At 43.4% G+C, this 20,176-nt stretch overlaps 1 protein-coding gene across 40 annotated transcripts in view; it reads left to right on the top strand.

The window, feature by feature from the left end:
* Nucleotides 1-20,176, top strand: part of FHOD3 (formin homology 2 domain containing 3) — a 455,074-nt gene that overhangs the window by 411,911 nt on the left and 22,987 nt on the right. For all 40 annotated transcript variants that reach the window (XM_070220968.1, XM_070220943.1, XM_070220944.1 and 37 more), the window contains 5 exons: nt 4,773-4,955; nt 6,650-6,769; nt 7,489-7,650; nt 11,980-12,170; nt 18,386-18,578. In XM_070220968.1, coding sequence (XP_070077069.1) covers nt 4,773-4,955; nt 6,650-6,769; nt 7,489-7,650; nt 11,980-12,170; nt 18,386-18,578 — 849 coding nt within the window. The remainder of the gene's footprint in view (nt 1-4,772; nt 4,956-6,649; nt 6,770-7,488; nt 7,651-11,979; nt 12,171-18,385; nt 18,579-20,176) is intronic.

Genomic DNA, 20,176 nt, shown 5'->3' on the forward strand with positions numbered 1-20,176 from the left:
ACAGTGAACAAATGGTTTAAATTAGTCAGAAAAGTGAAAAACAAAAGTAAGAGCATTTGATTACTTTCCCAAAGGAAAAAAGCAACTAAAATCATCACAGGAAAATGCCTTCTGAAGAAGGGGAAAAAGTGTTGACAATTTTTTGTTTTGGAATTCTTGTACATGCTTATAACAATTTGAGCATTACGAAAATTAAAGTACTAATTTTAGTTACGTTTTTATTTTGAATCAAATCCTGGCTGTTTTTAAAGAGATGACATCTGCTTGGATTGTTTTGGTTATTTTTTAATACCATCTGTGTGGACAGGTGGGATCAATCATGAGCCTGTGGGAGAGCAAGGAGCATTGTCACTGAATGTATCCCCTGATGCTCAAATTCCACCCGCACTATCTCAGTGTTTGGGGCCGTGAGGAAGAGAATGTTGGAAGAGGAGGTACGTGAGGTCTCACCCAGGTCTTACCTTCTGTGACCTCACTTCAGACTGCAGCACAGAACGCATGCCTTCAGTGCTGTTTGGCATCACTGGCTTCTGATAAGCTACTGAGACAGCCCTCTTTGATAACACTCCTCAAATCCGGGATGACTTCTGCTCCACCCAGATCCGTCCTGAGGCACAATTGTATAAACACCTGCATGTTTGCTGATTATGGTGTCAAAGATCCAGTTTTTCCTTTTGTTCTTTTTAATTTTTGCATTAATGTAAAGTGAAACTGACCTTTTTGGTATACAGTTGTATGAGTTTTAAAATAAATATAAATTCATGCAATGATTACTGCAGTCAGGGTTCAAAACTGTCCCATCTCCTCAAAGATTGTGCTCTTCTGCTGTCCCTTTCTAGTTGCACCCTCAGCCCACATCTAGCCCCTGGTCACCACTGATCTGTTCTCATCACTGTGGTTTTGTCTTTTCGAGGATGTCACATAAGTGGAATTCTACAGTGTGCAGCCTTTTGGGACTAGCTTCTTTCGCTCAGCAGGATTGATGCCTTTGAGATTCAGCCCAGTTGTGTAGGCAGCTAGAGCTTGTCCCTTTTTATTGCTGAGTACTATTGCATTGGAGAGATGTACCACAGTTTGTTCATCCATTGAAGAGTATTTAGCTTGGTTCAGTTTTGGACAATTGTGGATAAAGCTGCTATAAATATTCAAGTACACATTTTTGTGTGAACCTAAGTTTTAACTTTTCTAGGATAAATACCTGCAAATGGAATTGTTGTGTCATATGGCAACTCTATATTTAGCCTTTTGAGGAAATGTAATTTGTCTTTTCATTCTCTTAATAGTGTCTTTCACATAGAAAAAGTTTTTAATTTGGATGAAGTTCGTTTGTCAACCTATCCTCTTTCGGTATCATGTCTAAGAGTTCATTGTGTAATATGAGTTACAAAGATTTTCTCCTATGTTTCCTTCTAAAAGTTTTATAGCATTACCTTTTACTTTTAGATCTGTGATCCTTTTGGGTTAATTTATATATCAGGTGTAAGATTTAAGTTGAAGTTAATTTTTTTTGCATATGGATTCCATTTGTTCCAAAACCATTTGTTGACAATACTATCTTCTCTCCATTGAACTGCCTTTGCACCCTTATCAGAATCCCTGGGGCATATTCGTGTAGTCTATTTCTGGACTCCCTGTTTTGTCCCGTTGGTCCATGTGGCTATCCTATTGCCCATGCCACACTGTCTTATTACTATACTTTTACAGTAGATTTTAATGTGAGGTGGTATGACTCCTCCAAGGTTATTCTTTTTCAAAATTGGTTTGGTTCTTTCAATTCATTTTCCTTTGCAAATAACTTTTAAAATAAGCTTTTCTATATTCACAAAAACTCATGCTGGTATTTTGATTTGAATTGAGTTAAATTTATAGATGAATTTTAAGAAAAATTAACATGTTGACTCTGTTGAGTCAGTCCATGAATACAATGTATTCTCCGTTTACTTAGATCTTCTGTGATTGCTTCCTCAGCATTTTCTACTTTCCAGCATACAGCTCTTGTGCGTGATTTGTTAGATTTATACCTAAGTATTTCATTGTAGATAGTGTTTTTCTTAAATTTTGGTTTGTAATTGTTCATTATCAATATGTAGGAATAAGATGAATTTTTCTGTATATTGACCTTATATCATGCCACGTTATTAACCTCACTGTTTTATAATTTTTTGTAGATTCCTCGTAATTTTCTATGTAGACAATTATGCCATCTGTGATAGGAATAGTTTTATTTTTTCCTTTACAATCTGTTTGTCTTGTTTTTGTTTTATACATCCTGTCTTGTTCCCAATCTTAGAGGGAAAGCATTCTGTCTGTCACCATTAAGCATGATGTGAGCTGTAGGTTTTTTATAAATGTCATTTATCAGATGGAGGAAATGCTGTCTATTGCTGGGTTGCTGAGAGTTTTTCATCATGAATGGATATTGAATTTTATCTAAAACTTTTTGCATCAATTGAAATGATTATGTGAATTTTCTTGTTCAGGCTGTTAATCTGGTAGATTAATTGCATTGTTTGATTTTTCATAGGGACCAACCTTGTGGTTATTGTTTTTTAATATATTACTGTAGGAAATATGGAGATATTTACATGTCTTAACATATTGACATTTATTGATATATTTAAAATATTTTATTGGGGCCAGCCTGGTGGTGCAGCAGTTAAGTGCTCACATTCTGCTTCAGCGGCCTGGGGTTCACCGATTTGGGTCCCGGGTGCAGACATGGCACCGCTTGGCAAGCCGTGCTGTGGTAGGCGTCCCACATATAAAATAGAGAAAAATGGGCATGGATGTTAGCTCAGGGCCAGTCTTCCTCAGCAAAAAGAGGAGGATTGGCAGATGTTAGCTCAGGGCTAGTCTTCCTCAAAAAAAAAAAAAATTTTGTTATGGAATTTTGCATCTAGGTTCATCAAGGATGTTGGTCTGTAGTTTTCTTGCACTATCTTTGTCTAGATTTTCTTTGGGGGTAATTCTGATCTCATAGAAATAATTGAAAACTATCCCTCACCTGTTGGGGTCAGGCCACAGGTTCTGACCTGCTTCTTGCGGACTGTGGTTCCAGTGTCAGCTCAGTTTTCAAAGGCTAGTTCAGGTCTCAAAGTCTTTGATGTACTGTTTAAGGTCAGGTTCACATATGACCAGCTCAGGAACGAATCCAGAAATTCTTTAACAACTTTACACACTTGCTTTTCCAGGCTCTTCATTTTCCATGACCTCCCCAGTACTTTCCAGTTCTCTGGGCCCTTCCTTTTTGGTCTTCCAGATGAAAGCTGGGGCTTCAGTTACCTCACTTTGCCTTCCACTTTCTGTGACTGTGCCCATGTCGGGGGCCAAGCCAAGGGAAGACAGAGAGAGAAGAAAAGCAGAAGGGGTTTGCCCCACCCTCTTGGGACCACAGCATCACTGATTAAAGAGGAAGGTTCCCTCCCTCAGAGATTTAGGTGCCTCCCAACCCCTGCTGCCACTGCTAGGAGACCCCCTTCCTGCTCCTCGGGTCAGGACTAGAGAGGGCTCTGCTGGAGCTCTCTCTGTCTGCACCTGATACCTTCTTCCAGGTTTTGGGCTACCTTGAGCCCAGGCTGGGGAATACCAGAGGAAAAGCGGTCAACTCATTACCAATTCAGTAGAACTTCCAGTTCTTGTCTTCTTCCCCAATCCACCTGCCACTATTTATTTTTTAGAGTCTTCAAATAGCTGCTAAATGCGTGCTGTCCAGGATGTACAGTTGCATTCAGTGGGACAGACAGGTGGAGCGTGCCTAACCCATCTCACCCGGAACCAGAACTCCCAGATGCTTTCTCTTATAGAGCAGTAACCAAAGCCACTTAGAACTAATGAATAAATATAACTTACAAAAAAGTATGGCACAAAGTGTGCTTCTTTGCTTTGATGCTAGAGAAGGAGAAATGAGAGAAAAATATTAACACCTTACCTTAAATATTGTTGTATGTGAAGTGTCATATGATGGGAATTTTTACCTTCTTTTAAAATGTAATCACTAAGGAATTTGAGCCTATAAGAATCGTAATCCTTCTGGTGCCTTTTGCCTCTTCCATCTTCCGCAATTGATTTTAACCAGAAACAAATAGAAGCAAAGCAAAAAGATAGACTTTTTTCGTTAGTAGATAGGTATTACTCTTTATAAATACCATCATTTTTCCTTAATCAGACTTGAGTTTGATATTATTTAATATGTTTTCATTTCTATATAAATTTTTAAATATAGTTTAAATATTTAAAACTATTAAAATTATAATATGTCCCATGTACAAGTCAATCTGAGTTCTTTGAAAATGATTCATTTTTGTAAGCTTTAAAATTAATCCATGAGAAGTATGAGAAAGCATATATTCTTGACATGTTTTATGCTATTTCTTAGGGAACAGGAAGGGGTTCTCTAATCTTCTGTCTTATTCTTTGACCTTTTTCTCACCTCCATCCCCATTTTTTGTCTAGAATGTCCTTCATGTACAAGACTCAGAAAATTTTGGGCAAGCTGCTGATGAAACAGATTAAAGAAGAGAGAGAGAGAGAGGGAGGAGAGAGAGCTGGTTTTAAAACAAATGAATGTGAATTTACATGCTACCTAGGGCTTTTTCCCCCTAAAGTGTATTTGGTTTATAATGACATAACTCCTGTATGTGATAAGAACACTGACAACAGAATATCTCTACTCCCTGGTTGGAAAATTACAATATGAATTTGGAAACATTCAAAGGGTGGGATAGGGTCAATTAATATGAGAGAACATGCTATATTTCACCCCATCTTTCCAGAAAATTCTAACCATGATTCCCACTGAAGAAGAGAAGCAGAAAATCCAGGAAGCTCAGCTGGCCAGCCCTGAGGTGCCACTGGGCAGTGCAGAGCAGTTCCTCCTCACTCTCTCCTCCATCAGCGAGCTCTCGGCTCGGCTCCACCTCTGGGCATTCAAAATGGATTACGAAACCACAGAAAAGGTAAGCACTGCGGAAGAGAGGCAGCCAATCCTACATCCCCGGTACTGAGAAAGTCAGTTTGTATTGGTGAGGGGAGTAAAGTGTCATTCTTGAGAGAGGATTTAAAGGGCACAAGTTGATTATGATGAGGTTGGTCTATACTAAGTGACAGCCTGCCAATGAGGGGTTATTCTAAAGTGTCTGCCTGGCACAGCCTCAGACACTTGATTGTGGGTACCAGATGACTGGTTAAAAAAAAACTATTAATTTTTTTTTCTGACTCCATATGACCATTGTAGAAAATTTGGAAAATATAGAAAAGCACAATATAGAAAGTGATCTGTAATCCTTCCACCTGATGATAATCATCTAAAGTGCCATTGACTGTAGCAATTAGCATGTCATTGGGTCCCTCTGAGAGCATGTCTCAGAAGAAAGTTGACTATGAAACAGATTGCAAGAGGAGAATAGAAAGAAAGGGACCTTGACCATGAAGGCATGGGGAGATTCATCTTGAATAGAAAGCAGAAGAAGCAGGCATCCTCTCTGGACTGGGGCAATGTGAGTATTTTTTCAGGCTGAGCAGAAGGAACCAGTGGAGAGGAAAAGGGAGAGATGGAAGGTGAGTTGGAGGTGAGCTTAATTGAGAGGAAGTGCTCAGAGGAGACAGACTCAAAGCACAGGTGGAGAGGCTGTGTGGTCTTCCTCTTTCTCCGAAGGAGGAAGCCTGGTCCTTACTGAGGCCCAAATAGGTGGCAGAGGGTTTAGTGGGCTTCAGGAAGAAACCACTGTATTTGCATTCATTCAGGAATCAGGCAGAGATGAAAAAGCTTAGGACTGCTAAGTTGTCTTGGCGTCACTTGGTTGCAAAACCAGTCAGCATGTTTAGGTGACATTCTCTAGCAAAGTGAGGTAACGTCATGGAGAAAACAGTTAACTGGGTCAGCCTTTGTTGGGGATTGGTAGGGCCAGCCTGGCAGAAGCTAGGCTGGAGAGAATGAAGCTGAACCATCTGGCTTTGGGCTATAGGCTAGGGGAGAGACTCAGTACGCACCTTGGGGTGGGGAGTCAAAGAATGACAGTAGAGAGGGAAGGGGACACTGAGGCCGTGAGGCCACAGGGCAGGCTAGAAGTCTCAGAGAGTGGGAGTTATGAAGGCAGTTGGAGTCATAAGGATGATGGCCTTCTAGAAAGTAACCCAGGTTAGGGGTGGCCAGCCACAGAGTGCCCAGAGGGGAGGTTAGGAGGTCTGGGTAGTCCAGGGACAGGGAGGCCACAGTTTCCAGTGTTGTCCGCCTGGAGGAGAAAGGCAAAGAGGAAGACCGTGGTCCAGACGCTGAGGGGACGCGGGAAGGATGAGTGTCACAGAGGCAACAAGGGTCAGAAGAGAGAATGAGAGGAGGGTGTGGCCTAAGTGTCCTGCTTGAGCTTGGAAGACGGGGAGGAAGAGAAGACAGAGCATTCGTCACCCAAGCACAAGCTCCAGTCAGCCACAGGTACCCATTTGGTCTCCGGTGGGGAGACTTTGGGGACTAGACTTTCTCCCTGCTGCCTTTGGCACTTCTTCATACCTAGGAGCATGTGCCCATCACATGAGATTGCCTTATACTGAGAGAACTCCACTTGTTATTACCTTGTACAATAGTTAAAAAGAACAAAGTAAAGCCAAAGTGTACATTCTTTATAATCTTATCTCAATTTTTTTTAATTGAAAGGAAGTAGCAGAACCACTTTTGGACCTCAAGGAGGGAATAGACCAATTGGAGAACAACAAAACATTGGGCTTTATCCTGTCTACTCTCTTAGCCATTGGGAACTTTCTAAATGGAACTAATGTAAGTCTTTCACATCCCTTATCCTCCTACCTCCCTTGTCACAAATACCTGTCCTTCATTTGCTGGTGGAGGTTGTACCTCTGGTCTTCTCAAGCACAAGTGAACAAGAAACTTTTCTATTTTCTTGCTGAAAAATCTAGAAGGAATTTTGTCCTTAAATTCTTAGAGCCTGTTTATCGGAACCTGTATCTTGCTATAAATAGGAAAACTTACAAAAATAAGTACACTGTTCCTTACAAATCTTGGCTACTCTCAAAAGTGACATTGGAGATATTTTCTCTTACTCTGTTTTTTGTTTTATTTCTCAGCTTATCGCTTAAATAGTTTGTCCTTATACACATTATAAGCACACTTTTAAAGAGATTGGCCTACCTTTGGCCAGGAAGTGGAAAAGCAGCAGGGCAAAGGGAGAAACAAGTTGTAGATTCCCAGATGGCAAAGACCCAGCCCTCAGCATCTGTATTTAGGGGTAGAACCTGGGACAGCCTGTGGCTGATGGCTGTGGTAGGAAAGGTCTGAAGGCTCATTTCATTCTCACTGTGGTTGGTCCATGAGTGATTAGCTAAGGATGATGGAGCACGTGGCCTGAGACGCTTCAGTCACAGAGGAACTAAATATTGGGCTACTCTAGCCGGGCATGGATTTTAACCATTTGTGCCTTTCTAAGAGCCTGTGTAAAACTTGTTCTTCCTGTCTTTTATTTAATGTTCACCAAACAGGCCAAAGCATTTGAGTTAAGCTACCTCGAGAAGGTTCCAGAAGTCAAAGACACCGTGCACAAGCAGTCTCTTCTCCACCATGTGTGCACCATGGTGGTGGAAAACTTCCCAGACAGCTCTGATCTGTACTCGGAGATCGGGGCCGTCACCAGGTCAGCCAAGGTATGTCTTTGGACACAGAGGAGTAGGCTGTTCCTTTCCCTCACGTGTTGGATCTTTGTCAGTCATCTCTGAGGAGCACAAACTCTATTAAGTAAGATGCCCAAGCGCTGCTTGCATCCCCTACTCTAGAGTTTGTGAATATGACTCGTGTCATGCCCTTTCTAGTGGACTTTTAAGATCATTTTCCCATCTCTGGTTCTCTGTCAGATTCTTTCCTACTGAGGGATGTGAGGCAAGCCTGCCATCCCAGTCCTAATGCCTGCATCCACTGTTGAGCAGTGTTACTCACTGGGCTGGATTCTCCAAAGCGTTAAAACTCCCCAGCTTGTTTTAGGTGGGTAAAAATATCGAAAAGATGTTCTTTGGCTCCTCCTAAGACTTCCATAGGACCTTGCACTGAGGCGTGGAGCTGGGAAACAGAGTGCACGCCTGGCCCTCTGCTCCCCAAACATTGGCCATCCCTATGATCTTACACAGAGGGAACAGTTGTATAGGGCTGTAAACACTATATAGCATTGGTCCCTCAGCTGCAAGCTCTTAAATTTAGTACAGAGTTAAAATCGTCATGAACTTATGGTTTATTAGAAAAGAGACAGTCGCAATAGCTGGACACCCAGCTGCCCTCACTGCAGGAGCATCACTGAGGCTGAACAACCCCCAAGGAGTCCCAAACGCAGGAGAACTGGGAGATGTGGACGGTCTTGGTTGCAAAAGGAAACTCATGGGGAGGAACTGAATAGGGTTCAGGAGCCAAGCCAGTGTGGAGGAAACTCCTGGAAACAACCTGGGCTGAGGAGCTGAAAGCAGAATGACCTTTAGCTCTGGGACACATTGGAATCTGGTATGAGAAGAGGAGGCAGAGTGTTGGGCAGAGTGGGGAAGGAACGAGGAAGGGACTTTGCTAAAGTCTCCTTGAAGGAGCTCTCCCTCTCTCTGCCTTCTCCCACAGAACTGGCTTGTGGGGACCTGGGGGCTGGGACCCTCTTTTGCCTGCCTCAGGAGCCACAGGCTGGCAGCTGCCAGGTACGCCAAGCAAGGGGGCCCTGAGCCAGCCTGACAGTGGACCTCCTTGAGGCAGAAAGAGGCGTGACGAGTGATCCCCCAGCTCTGAGAGCTGACAGAGGACTTCTTAGAACACAGACCCCTCTATTTTCAAGGTGCCCTTTTCCTGTTTACTCTGCGCCGGGCACTGTTCTGAAGTCTTTACAGATATTACTTCACTATCCTAACCAAAGCAGAAAGCCCCTCTGAGCGTCCCAAGGGCGGGGGGGGGGGGGGGGGGGGGCCTCCAATTGTTCTGACATTCCACATGAGCACCTTCTCAGAAGACAGTTTGTTAGGAATAACTCTATTTTAGAGACAAAGTCTGCCTGGCTATCTAGATTCATCTTGATCCTGTTTCCAGAACCACCCAGAACAAGTCAGTGCCCTTTGTACATGTGGTTCTTTGTCCATTCTCAGGGCCTTCCCCTGGGGAGAGCTTGCTTGTAACAAAGTAGCCCTGGCTTAGAAGTAGCTGGCCCCCTGTGACTGCCTTGGACCCCCCTCAGTATGAGGCATTTCCCAAAGGATATTTAGTTATTAGCTAACTAATAACTAAATAATTTATCCTTGCCTGAAGATTGGCTGCACAAACCAAAACTGCAGATAGCTCCTACCCATTAACTTTGGCAGTTGCTAAAGATGACTGCTGACCCAGATCCCCGTGACTTGCACCAGGAGGTCAAGAGGCCATCTACCACCACTTCTCAGCCTTTACTCCCAAAGCCTTTTGGGGCATTGAGGGGCCCTTCTGTGTAGATAGGTAAAATATAAGCTTCATGAAACCCCAGCTTCAGGTGCATTCATCCCATCCCCTGGTGTCACATTTTGAGTCTCAACACTGCAAACCCCAAGGGGCAGGTTGCTCTGGCATCTGCAGGATAACTGTGCCCCTGAGTTGCCCCACAGCATCCAAGACTGACTTGATAAGACTTGACTCTGCTTCACAGCGCAGCTCATGTATCTTCTTAAACACAGAAAGTGGCCTATGTGGAGCAGTCCTCAGGAGATTTCCTGGCAAGGACTTCCTTCTCGCAACAGAAGGCCAGGCCAGCTTCCCTGGGTGGAATTTGTTAGGGGAAAATCTAGGCTTAAGGAATGATGGTTGAGAACTTAGACTTTGGAGCCAGAGAGGTTTGGGTTCAAGTCCCAGTTCCACCACTTACCAGCTGTGTGGCCTCTCACAAGTTGCTTAACCTCTCTATGCATCAGTTTCTCCCCTACGAAGCAGAACTAGTAATAGAATTTGAGGTCATGAAGTAATTGTGGAGACTCAGATCATGTGTGCTGTCTGCGTCAGCCCAGGTGGGCGGCCAGCTAGCTGAGGCAGCCTTCCAGCCCCTTCAAACGACACTACATTAAATTCAACCCTAGTCAAAAGGCTCCCCACCAGGTTTCTATTAACAACGCAGTTACTTTCTTCTGCCACCACGCTGAGGGCTCACAGTGGACTCTCTTCCCTGAAAAACCGTGTCCCCCATCATGTCTGACTACCCTCTCTGTGTTGGACTGTACAGAGCTACTCAGTACATATCTGCGCTGAACTGAAGTTATTTTGTCGTAGATCCAGGGAGCTGCCAGATGCAGATGAGGACAGCTCCAGGGCGTTATGGTTAGACCTACTACATTTGGCTTACAACCTCCTAGACCTCCTGGACTTTACTTGTCAATCCTAGGTCATCTGGATCTTTTTCTAGACTTATTCTTTGAACTATTCAGTCCTTCTTTTCTAAATCTGCATTTCTTTTCCTCTCAGCTGAATGCCAGATTTTTTTCTTAGCTCTACTATATCATAGGAAAGTGAAGCTTTTCCTAATCTGGACCCAGAATTCCTTTGGTTTCATGCAAATCATTTTCTCAAAGTCCCACGAACCCCCTGCTTACCTGAATCCCAGGGCTCTGCCTAAGCTTGCCTTCTGTTTTTGGCTTTTTAGCATCCAAGAAATCCAGGACATGCGATGTCTTGCCTGGCCCCCAGGGCATTCCCTATGCTCAGCACATCTTTATGCTGTCTGCTGACAGATCCTCTCACAGAATCAACTTTGTTGACTTGATCTTGTCCATTGTCTTTCTGAGGATGGGGCTGGAGATCTGAGGTCACTCCAGCAAGTCCCCTTGGGCACTCTCATCCAGAGCCTGCTCTCATGGCATCTAAGCAATGGTGGCTTACCTCTGCGCATCTTCTCTTTCTCATTCTCACCTTTGTTTGCCTGGCTCTTGCCTTGTCCCACCATCTCTCATTCTGCATCTACCTCTCTGTCTCCTCCCTTCAGTTCACCTATTTGTCTATTTCTTCCTTCCCTCCAAGCCTTCTCAATTTCTTTCCCCTATCCCACATCTCCCTCCCTTAAATGCCCTAAAGTTCATTTTTTCATGACTAACTCTCTGATTCATATAATCTTTAGTCTATAAATTCTATAATAGCATTACTTTATGAAGCCTCATCACAGGCCACCTTGGTCATCCAAACTGTTCCCATTTACCTGAAGAGTACAGTGAGTGCTCTGTGACATGCATTCTTTGTACACATGGCTTGCATCAGCTGACAAGACTACATGCCCACACACACAGACACACACGCACATAGGCCTGCTGGGTTCTGTACATCCTCAGTGCTTGATCACCTGGCTACTTGATGAGCCTCCTTGAGAACAGCAGCTTGGTCTCTTTGAGCATTTGTCTTTGTGTTCCTAGTGCCTGGTGTGGAGACTGGCATACACCAGGTTCTCCATGCATATTGGTTGAATGAATGAATGAGTGGATAAATAAAATAAGTTGTCACACAGTATAAAAGAGATCATTGTGAAGAGAAGCTGGCTGCCCCTTAGCTGGCCCCAGCATATCAGAACCATCCATGTGGCCATCCATGGTGTGTTCCTCCAACCTTAAGTGAAATAGCATCTCTGACAAACAAGAATGCTCTGAAAAATTTTATGAGACATCTGCTCAGTTCATCTTGTACTAGGGTTCCTTGATATCGTGTTTTAATTTACTGTTCCCAAAGACTTTCCTAAGGTTTTCTTCCAAATACGGCAAAAAAAAAAAAAAAAAAAAAAAGGTGACACTTGCATTGGGTTCATGTGGAGAACAGTTTTATCACTGAATAATTTGATGTCGAGATAATGAAAATACACATGTGGATAATTTTTAGGCTATAAATATGTTTGTGTTTCAAGATGTAAATTTGGTTTTGATGTTTGTTTCTTCCCGGAGGCAGTTCGGTTTCCTGGTTCAGGTCGGTGTCCGGTTGTTTCAGAGCGTTTGCAGTGTTCTCTCTCTGATTTTCAGGTTGACTTTGATCAACTTCAGGATAATTTATGTCAGATGGAGAGAAGATGCAAAGCTTCATGGGATCACCTCAAGGCAATTGCAAAACATGAAATGAAACCAGTTTTAAAGCAACGAATGTCAGAGTTCCTAAAAGACTGTGCAGAGCGAATTATAATTTTAAAGATTGTCCATAGAAGAATAATTAACAGGTAAGTCAGTCGAGGAACTTATGGAAACATCAGTAAAATGGCACGTTGAAAATATTCTGCAAACTAAGATCTGGAGGTTAAATTTACAAAAATTGTACAGTACAGATTTTTGGTACAATCAAGTGCACCTTTGATGCACATGTTTGTTTCATAAATGCTTAATTTTTCTCACACATGCACAACACTCAGTGATAATATAATGCCATTGAATCTTGAGGTTGGAAGGAATCTCGGAGATAACGTCATCCAAAAATCCTACTTCATCAGGGCTTGCATCTGTAAGATCTCTGGAAAGTTGACCCCTCCATCTCTGCATCTGCTTAAATGGTTCTGCCTGCAGAGAGCATACGTCCTTGCAAGGCAGCTCAACTTGCTAGAAAAGTTTCCTTCTTTATATGATTCGCAGGCTGCCCTCTGAGACCTTCCACTCCTTGATTCTCTGATGGCTGCTCTGTGCTGCATCCTGCTTGGATGAGGCCTGGGCCCAGCATGGGTGCCATCTCTGGACCAGCCTTCCTCAATAACCGGATCCAGGAGGACCCTGGGAGACACAGCAGTGATGTGTCAGGCCTTGCTTGCCTACAAGGAGGTTGGCTGGGGTCTAGGATGGCTCCATGCCTGTCCCAGGCTGTTTCACCTGTAAGTGGTGGCAGCACCAAGGCTAGAACCTGGGTCTTCCAGCTTCCTGGGCCAGGGCATTTCCTACCATGTCTCACCACTTTCTTCTCCTTTATCTCATCACAGAACGTGCTGGTGGGTCCCTCACCCTGGCCTCCAGAGTCTGAGTGCTCTGTCCTGGGCCTTACATCCTGGTGAGCAAAGGTGTGGGTCTGCAGACCTGTAGGCTGTGGTCTACCTGGAGCAGGGACTCTGACGACAGACCCTTGGAAACTGGCCTCACCGCAGTTCTGTGAAGGTGGCCTTCCCTGGGGGCCGTCTAAACCACAGGCCTTTCTCAGAGATCTGCTTCTCAAGGACCCTTCCAGCCCTGTGCTCGATCACTTCATTATTTTTTTAAACAAATACGTGGCATTTTCATTTATCCCTGTACATTGCATATTTTTGATTATTTTTTCTCTCTTCCCTCCCTCCTTTCACCTTCTTTCCTTGTTTCTTTCCTTGAACCCATTCAGAACTTTTAAACATCTAATTCTCTCATGCGCATGTGAGCCCTCTTCCAGCTTGTGTCGTTTGCTGCTTTCGTAGTCATACCTCCTGGGTCCTGATCCAGACTGGGGTGGGTAGGCGGGTAGCCTTTAAATGTTAGGACATGAATAAGGAACAGAACCTTCCCTCCAGGTTGACAACCATCCGTTACTCAGTACTTTTGGAATTTAGTTGTTCAACTGTACGTCCCCCTCACGGTACTCCTTCTAGACCTCAGAGCTGCCCTCTGGGTAGGAGGATCTTATCAGAGATTTTGTCAGATTTTCTCACTGAAATCAGAGCACACTGCTTTTAACATGGTTAGAAAGGGGAGGCAGGGAATGTGAGCTGCTTTGGCCTCCATGCTTTGTATGATACAAGCAATTTCCAACTTAAAACTACCCAAATAAACAAATAGTTTCCATTTGGAATGTCATGAAACTGGAGCAATTTTATGAAAGTCTTGTAAAGCTATTATGCCTGGTTACACTAACCGTTTTATCTTGGACAGATAAAACTTGCTATGGTGATACATCTATTCCTTAAGCAATAATGCCTGTATGTATGAGAGTGTGTATAGTGGGGGTTTTTTTGCATATGTTTGCTCTGGTTGTACTCTTCTCCCTAGTAAGCTGGTCATCAATGATGGTTGGTGTCGCATGACCTGGATCCCTGTCTGCTCACTGTTGGCCATCCCATCGAGGATGACCAGCATGAGCCAGGAACTCACTGTAGTTTGGTGTGTGGCTAAAGGGGGCATGACTAAAGCAGGGGTCCAGGTGGTGGCCAAGCCAAAGCATCTCAACCACAGAACCCTGGGTTCATATGAAGTCGTTCGTGGGAGCTCCATATGTAGACTTGATTGAAGCAGGAATATCTTGTTGAAATGGAGACGGGGGTACTTAGACCCCCAGTGGTTGTGCTTTTTCTTTCCCCCTCCCACCACCAGTACTCCCAGGAGCATAGCCTATGACTGCTGTGATCCGACATATTCCCTTTATACATTAGGAAACTGACCCAGAGGGGAGTACAAACTCAGTAGGGTCAGACAGGGGCTAACGGGTGGAATCATCTTGGCATGCAGATCAGCCTAAATATAAGGCTTCAGAAAGTTGCAAGTAGCTAGACCTGCATCATTTTTCCTCCCATGTGAGTATAAAAAGTTACATTTTTATCTACGTAATTAGGAATTCATTTAATAGGGTACTTTTTCAAAGAAGCAGTTATTACACAGACACTGCGCTGAGGCTCTCAGAGTGTAAAGATACCTATCTCCTGGGGATTAACTCAAACCTCTGCAGGCAGCAAGGCTGCACATTTACTCTCATGACACTCACATGTGCAGAGAAAATGACTTTTCTTTATTTCACCATTCCTTCCACCTCCTTGATCAGCCACTACCTGACTGGGTACAGTCTGCTTACCCAGCCAAAAATGTAAACAACTCAGCATGTAGTCTCCTGAATGGTCTTCCAGATTTCGACTCCTCCCTCCTATGCCTCTCGAAGTTGGCTTTGGGGAAGAACAGTGATTTCTGTACCTCACTGATGGGAAAGGGACAGGTTCTCAGATGGCTTGTGCCATCTGGAACCTCACTAGGCTCCCACATGGAAAGGCAAGACTGGCTCTGCCTGGCCTCTGCTGGTACCTCCTGCTGTGATTGACAGCTGAAGCGACAAGTCATCTGGTCTGCCCCTCTGCTCCATCCATCTCCCCAGGCTCTGCCGCTCTCAGCTCAGTACCCTCCATGTTCCCCAGAGTCCCTGGTATACCACACAGGATCCCACAGGAACTGGCGAGTCCCGCCAGGCCCTCTTGCATCCTCACCCGACTGGGTTGCCCTTTGTACGCTGCCGGAAGTGCTCCATTTTGACCTGGAGCCACTCTTTCCTGCCCGGGAGCCTTCTGATGAGAAAGGAGTCTCTTTTACCTTAAGCATCCCCTTAGCCTCTCAACAGACCTCTCCCCACTCCAGGACCTCCTTGGCGAGAGGAGACGAGGACACTCACATGGCCACCTACCTTCTCTGCTCCCCTGAGGCATAGAGCTGAAGGGGCAGGTGCTTCCACCTCTCTTTCCTGTCTCCTTTAGTTACTCGAGTGGGCCTCCTCTTAGTGAAGGAGCAGATAAAAGAACTTAAACAGTTCTCTTCAGGTAAACTCTGGCTTTCAAAACTGTTGCCTGGCTTAGAAAATCTTGTGCTGGATGTCCGAATCTGCGTATTAACCTCCTGTAGCATTGCTGCACTAACAGACCAATCTCACCCTGTGGGTGTACAAACCACTCATTTATTCCCAAAAATTCATTAGGTACAGTTACACTGGGGCAGGCACTGGAGCGAGGGGGACCAGGTGAGAGGTGGGGAGGAAGGCCTTCCTGGGAGGCATGGAGAGCTCAGCAAGGGGCTGGCATTCCAGGGAGGGAGATGGGCAGAAGAGAAGTGAACACCCACACTGGCTTCTTGGTGCCCCAATATCCACTCTCCCCATCCTGGACCAGACACCCTACTCAGTGGTACACGTGAGGAAAAGAGCGGATGATGGAACAGATCAAAGATGTTTTGGCTTGCGCCTCAGGATACTGATGCAGGAAACCAGCTCCTCCATAACCGTAAGACCTTCACGTCACATGTTCTGAAAGCTACAAACTCAACTTACAAAAGTCCCTTACATTTTTTATTCCCTTAAAGTCATACCCTTGTTTGCAAAATATGTAATTGAATCATATCTCTAACTTATATGTTAAGTTTGGATCCCCTCTAGGAAAAAGTAATGTTCTAGAAAGTGGAGGATAAGAAATCTTGGGTTGTTCTTATGTATAAAAGAGGGCGCAGTTATGAGCTGATTGATTCTCCCCTGGTTTCATCTTGCACACAGATCTTGAGTAGTGATAAGGGGGAAAATATGTAGTACACTATCCTATCCTAATATATCATGTATCATGTCACGTCATATCTCCATATAATGTCAGGTGTTAGTAAGAGCCAGGAAGAAAACTCAAGTATAAGTGGGACAGGGAGTGATAGGAAGGTGCTGTTACACAGAGTAGTTCAGCAAGATTTCTCTGAGGAGGTGATATTTGGGCAGAGACCTGTGGGAGGAGAGAGAGTGATCCATGCAGCTGTCTGTAGCGTAAGTGTTGTGAGCATTGGCAACAGCTGGTACTGGATGACTCGTCAGGCCTATGGTCCTCCCAGCAGAGTGGCCTCCCCTCCCCCATCTTCCCTGCCCCACGGGCCCTGCAGGCTCTCAGCTCTCAGCTCAGCCATGTCCCTCTAGGCTCCCTTACACACCACACAGGAGGCCTGAGTCCCTGAAGTGGGCTTGTTCAAGGAATCATGAGGAGTCCAATGTGACTGGGGTCATAGGACATGAGGTCAGAGAGGTAGTGTAGTGGGGCGGGTTATGTGGGACTTTGTATGGATATACTACGTATTGTTTATCTACTCATCTGTTGATGGACATTTGGGTTGTTTCCACTTTTTGGCTATTATGAACAATGCTGCTATGAACATTTGTGTAGGTTTGTGTGGACATGTTTATGTGGAGTGAAATTGCTGAGTCATATAGTAACTCTATGTTTAACTTTTTAGGAAGTGGCGGACTTTTCCATGAGCCATTTTATGTTCTCGCTAGCACTGTATGAGAGTTACAATTTCTCCACATCCTCACCAGCACTTGTTACTGTCTGTCTGTTTGATTGTAGCCATCCTGGTGTGTACAAAGTGGTATCTCATTGTGGTTTCGATTTGCATTCCCCTGATGACTAATGATGATGAGCATCTTCTGATGTGCTTATTGACTATTTGCATATCTTTCTTTGAGAAATATCTATTCAAATCCTTTGTCCATTTCTTATTTGTCTTTTTTGTGTGGAGGTGTAAGATTTCTTTATATATTCTGGATACAAATCCCTTATCTGACATATGATTTGCAAATATTTTCTCCCATTGTCTGGGTTGTCCTTTTACCCTTAATAGTGTTCTTTGAAACACAAAAGTTTTTAATTTTGATGAAGTCCAATTTATCTGTTTTTTTGTTGCTTACGCTTTTGGTATCATATCTAAGAAATCATTGCCTAATCCAAAGTCATGAAAATTTATACTTTTTCTTCTAAGAGTTTTATAGTTTTAGCTAGTATTTTTGGTTTCAAATAGCATTTTTTTCAGCCCCCTTTACTTTAACTACAGGTTGTATGCTTTATTATTCTTCACAGAAAGAATAAGCCAGTTTCCCTCATTTGAAAACAAATGAAACTCCTATTCAAACTATACAAATGAGAGTGTTCAAAAAATGAAAGTTTTTGTCTACAATGTGGTATCATTTATACACTACTGTTTGTTCTACATAAAAATTTCCCTTTGTCTCCTAGTATCTTCTTTCTCATTTCCTGATATCTAAAAATTGGGTACTTATTTGCTTACTTAATTTCTTTTACAAAATTTTAAGTAAATAGAATCCAAGAATTTTTAATTTATGAATTAAATGGCTGAAAATAAATTTATTTTGTGATGCTTGTTTGATGTTTCCTAATTAAATTAAGATTGTATATAGTATTGCAAGAAAATATTTCAGAATATTTCCTCACAGAAAACTTTATAAGCATCTTTTTACAAACCATCAAAAGTATTATTCATAACATGTTCATGTCTAGTTCAAGTATTCATTAAAGCAGGTTCCCAAGGAATTGCTAAGCAACATGTCTATATTCCTTATTCAATTTTTATATGCTCTGGCAACTGTGTAATATTTTCCTTAAAATAGTACTTGGTCATTTTTCTTATAAAAGTTTTACATGTCCATTTTAGGAAAACATTAAAACACAGATAAACAAAAATAAAAAAGTAATTAATGTCCTGAAATCCTACCACCTATACATAACCTTCATCAATGAGAAAGAAGTTAAACTTGACTTCTGGTTCCATTTTCACTGAGAAGACTCTTCAGTCTCGAGGTCCCAGGAATGAAGAACAGTGTCTTGGGCTGATTGGTTTCTTAATGAAAGTTTTCAGACAATTGACTTTTGTTCCTTAAAACTGGCATCATTGCCATTATTGTTTTTCCTTTCAGGTTCCATTCCTTTTTGCTCTTTATGGGGCATCCACCTTATGCAATTCGGGAGGTGAATATAAACAAATTCTGCAGGATCATCAGTGAGTTTGCACTGGAGTACCGCACCACCAGGGAGAGGGTTTTGCAGCAGAAACAGAAACGAGCCAACCACAGAGAGAGAAATAAGACCAGAGGGAAGATGATCACAGATGTAAGTTCATGAAATCAGCCTCTTTGTGTCACTTATTTTGAAAGCATAATCAACCATAAAACCTCCCCTCAGTTTGAGAGCTGTGCTCTTTTTCTTTTTGTACTGTGAAAAAAATTTCCTCTTTTAAAAAGTGCTCTTGGCCAGTGGTGAAGTGGTTAAGTCTGTGCACTCTCCCTCTGTGGCCTGGGGTTCATGGGTTTGGATCCGGGGCGTGGACCTACACACTGCTCATCAAGCCATGCCATGGCAGCATCCCATATACAAAACAGAGAAAGATTGGCACAGATGTTAGCTCAGGGACAATCTTCCTCAAGCAAAAAGAGGAAGATTGGCAACAGATGTTAGCTCAGGGCCAATCTTCCTCACCAAAAAAAAAAAGCAAAAAAACTCTTAAACTGCTCCTCCTCTATCATTTCTGTGAAAATTTCCTCTATAACAAACAAGGAACCAGGTCATGAAGAATTAAGGATGTGTGGCTGATGGAAGAACTTATAACCCATGTTGATGTGTTTTGTGAGACTGATGACGTTAAATGCATGATTCCTTTTCAACCTCTGTGATGTGGGTAAAACTGGAAGAGAATTACAAATAGAAAAGATAATGCCACTTATCATAGGAAGACAAATTTACTGGTTAGGGAATTGATTCAGGATTTTAATCATCATAATGATTATGTATAACCAACCAATTAACACATAGACCACCCATTCTAGGCATCTGAATAGAGAAATAATTGATGTGGTTACTCAAAGACATGATCTGATTGGCTCCTGGCAGTCCCTTGAGCCAGAGAATATCAGGGTAGGAAGATATCCCAGAGGACAGTGAATCCAGCAGAAATTTCCTATAGCCCCTTGGGAGGCCCCGCACACTTACATGCCTCCCCTGCTCCTGGGCTCTTCACTCATGTCTCCCACCTCAGCCCTGAGCCCACCCAGGCCATGGGTGCAGGGGGCATTCAGATGGGAGATGCTTCATTACTGGAGGGGGAAGGGATGTGTGAAGATGCCTGAGACAATGACACACCGTGCAGGTTCCTCTTTCTGACATGCCTTTATGAAACTTATCTTATCTTATCTGTATATATACTTGAGAAGCACATTGGCTCCCCATGATACAGGGAATGGGACGCATAAAGGCTTAAACCAAAGGCAGTGCCATCAGTTTACAAGCTTCAGCTGAAGTCAAATCAGGCGGATTCTTTGCGGAGGAATAAAATAAAATAAATCACTTAAGAAGACCTCAGTGAAGCTGCCTCTGTGCCCAGATGGGTGCTCATGTTGTAGGAGAAACAGGGCACGTGGATACTGCTCTCTAAGGGTCCACATTCTTGAGGGGTCTGACCTTCACATGGAGACCGGATGCATTGTCTTAGAAATTTTGTTGTAATTTTGAGGCAATCCTCAGGAGAACCATGGACTAATTCCCTCACTATCCATCTTACCCAGACCTCCTGTTCCCTTGGAATTTTCTGGACACTTAGGGAGGGGCCTTTTCTACAGCCCCCTGGCAGTTCTGGATGCCAGTGCCATCAGCTAAGCATCTTCTGTCTCCTCTCCTGGAATCTGGATTCAATAGGATCTTTAGCTTCCTGGACG

This window comes from Equus caballus, chromosome 8 (genome assembly GCF_041296265.1).
Source record: "Equus caballus isolate H_3958 breed thoroughbred chromosome 8, TB-T2T, whole genome shotgun sequence".
NCBI classification, from domain to species: Eukaryota; Metazoa; Chordata; class Mammalia; order Perissodactyla; family Equidae; genus Equus; species Equus caballus.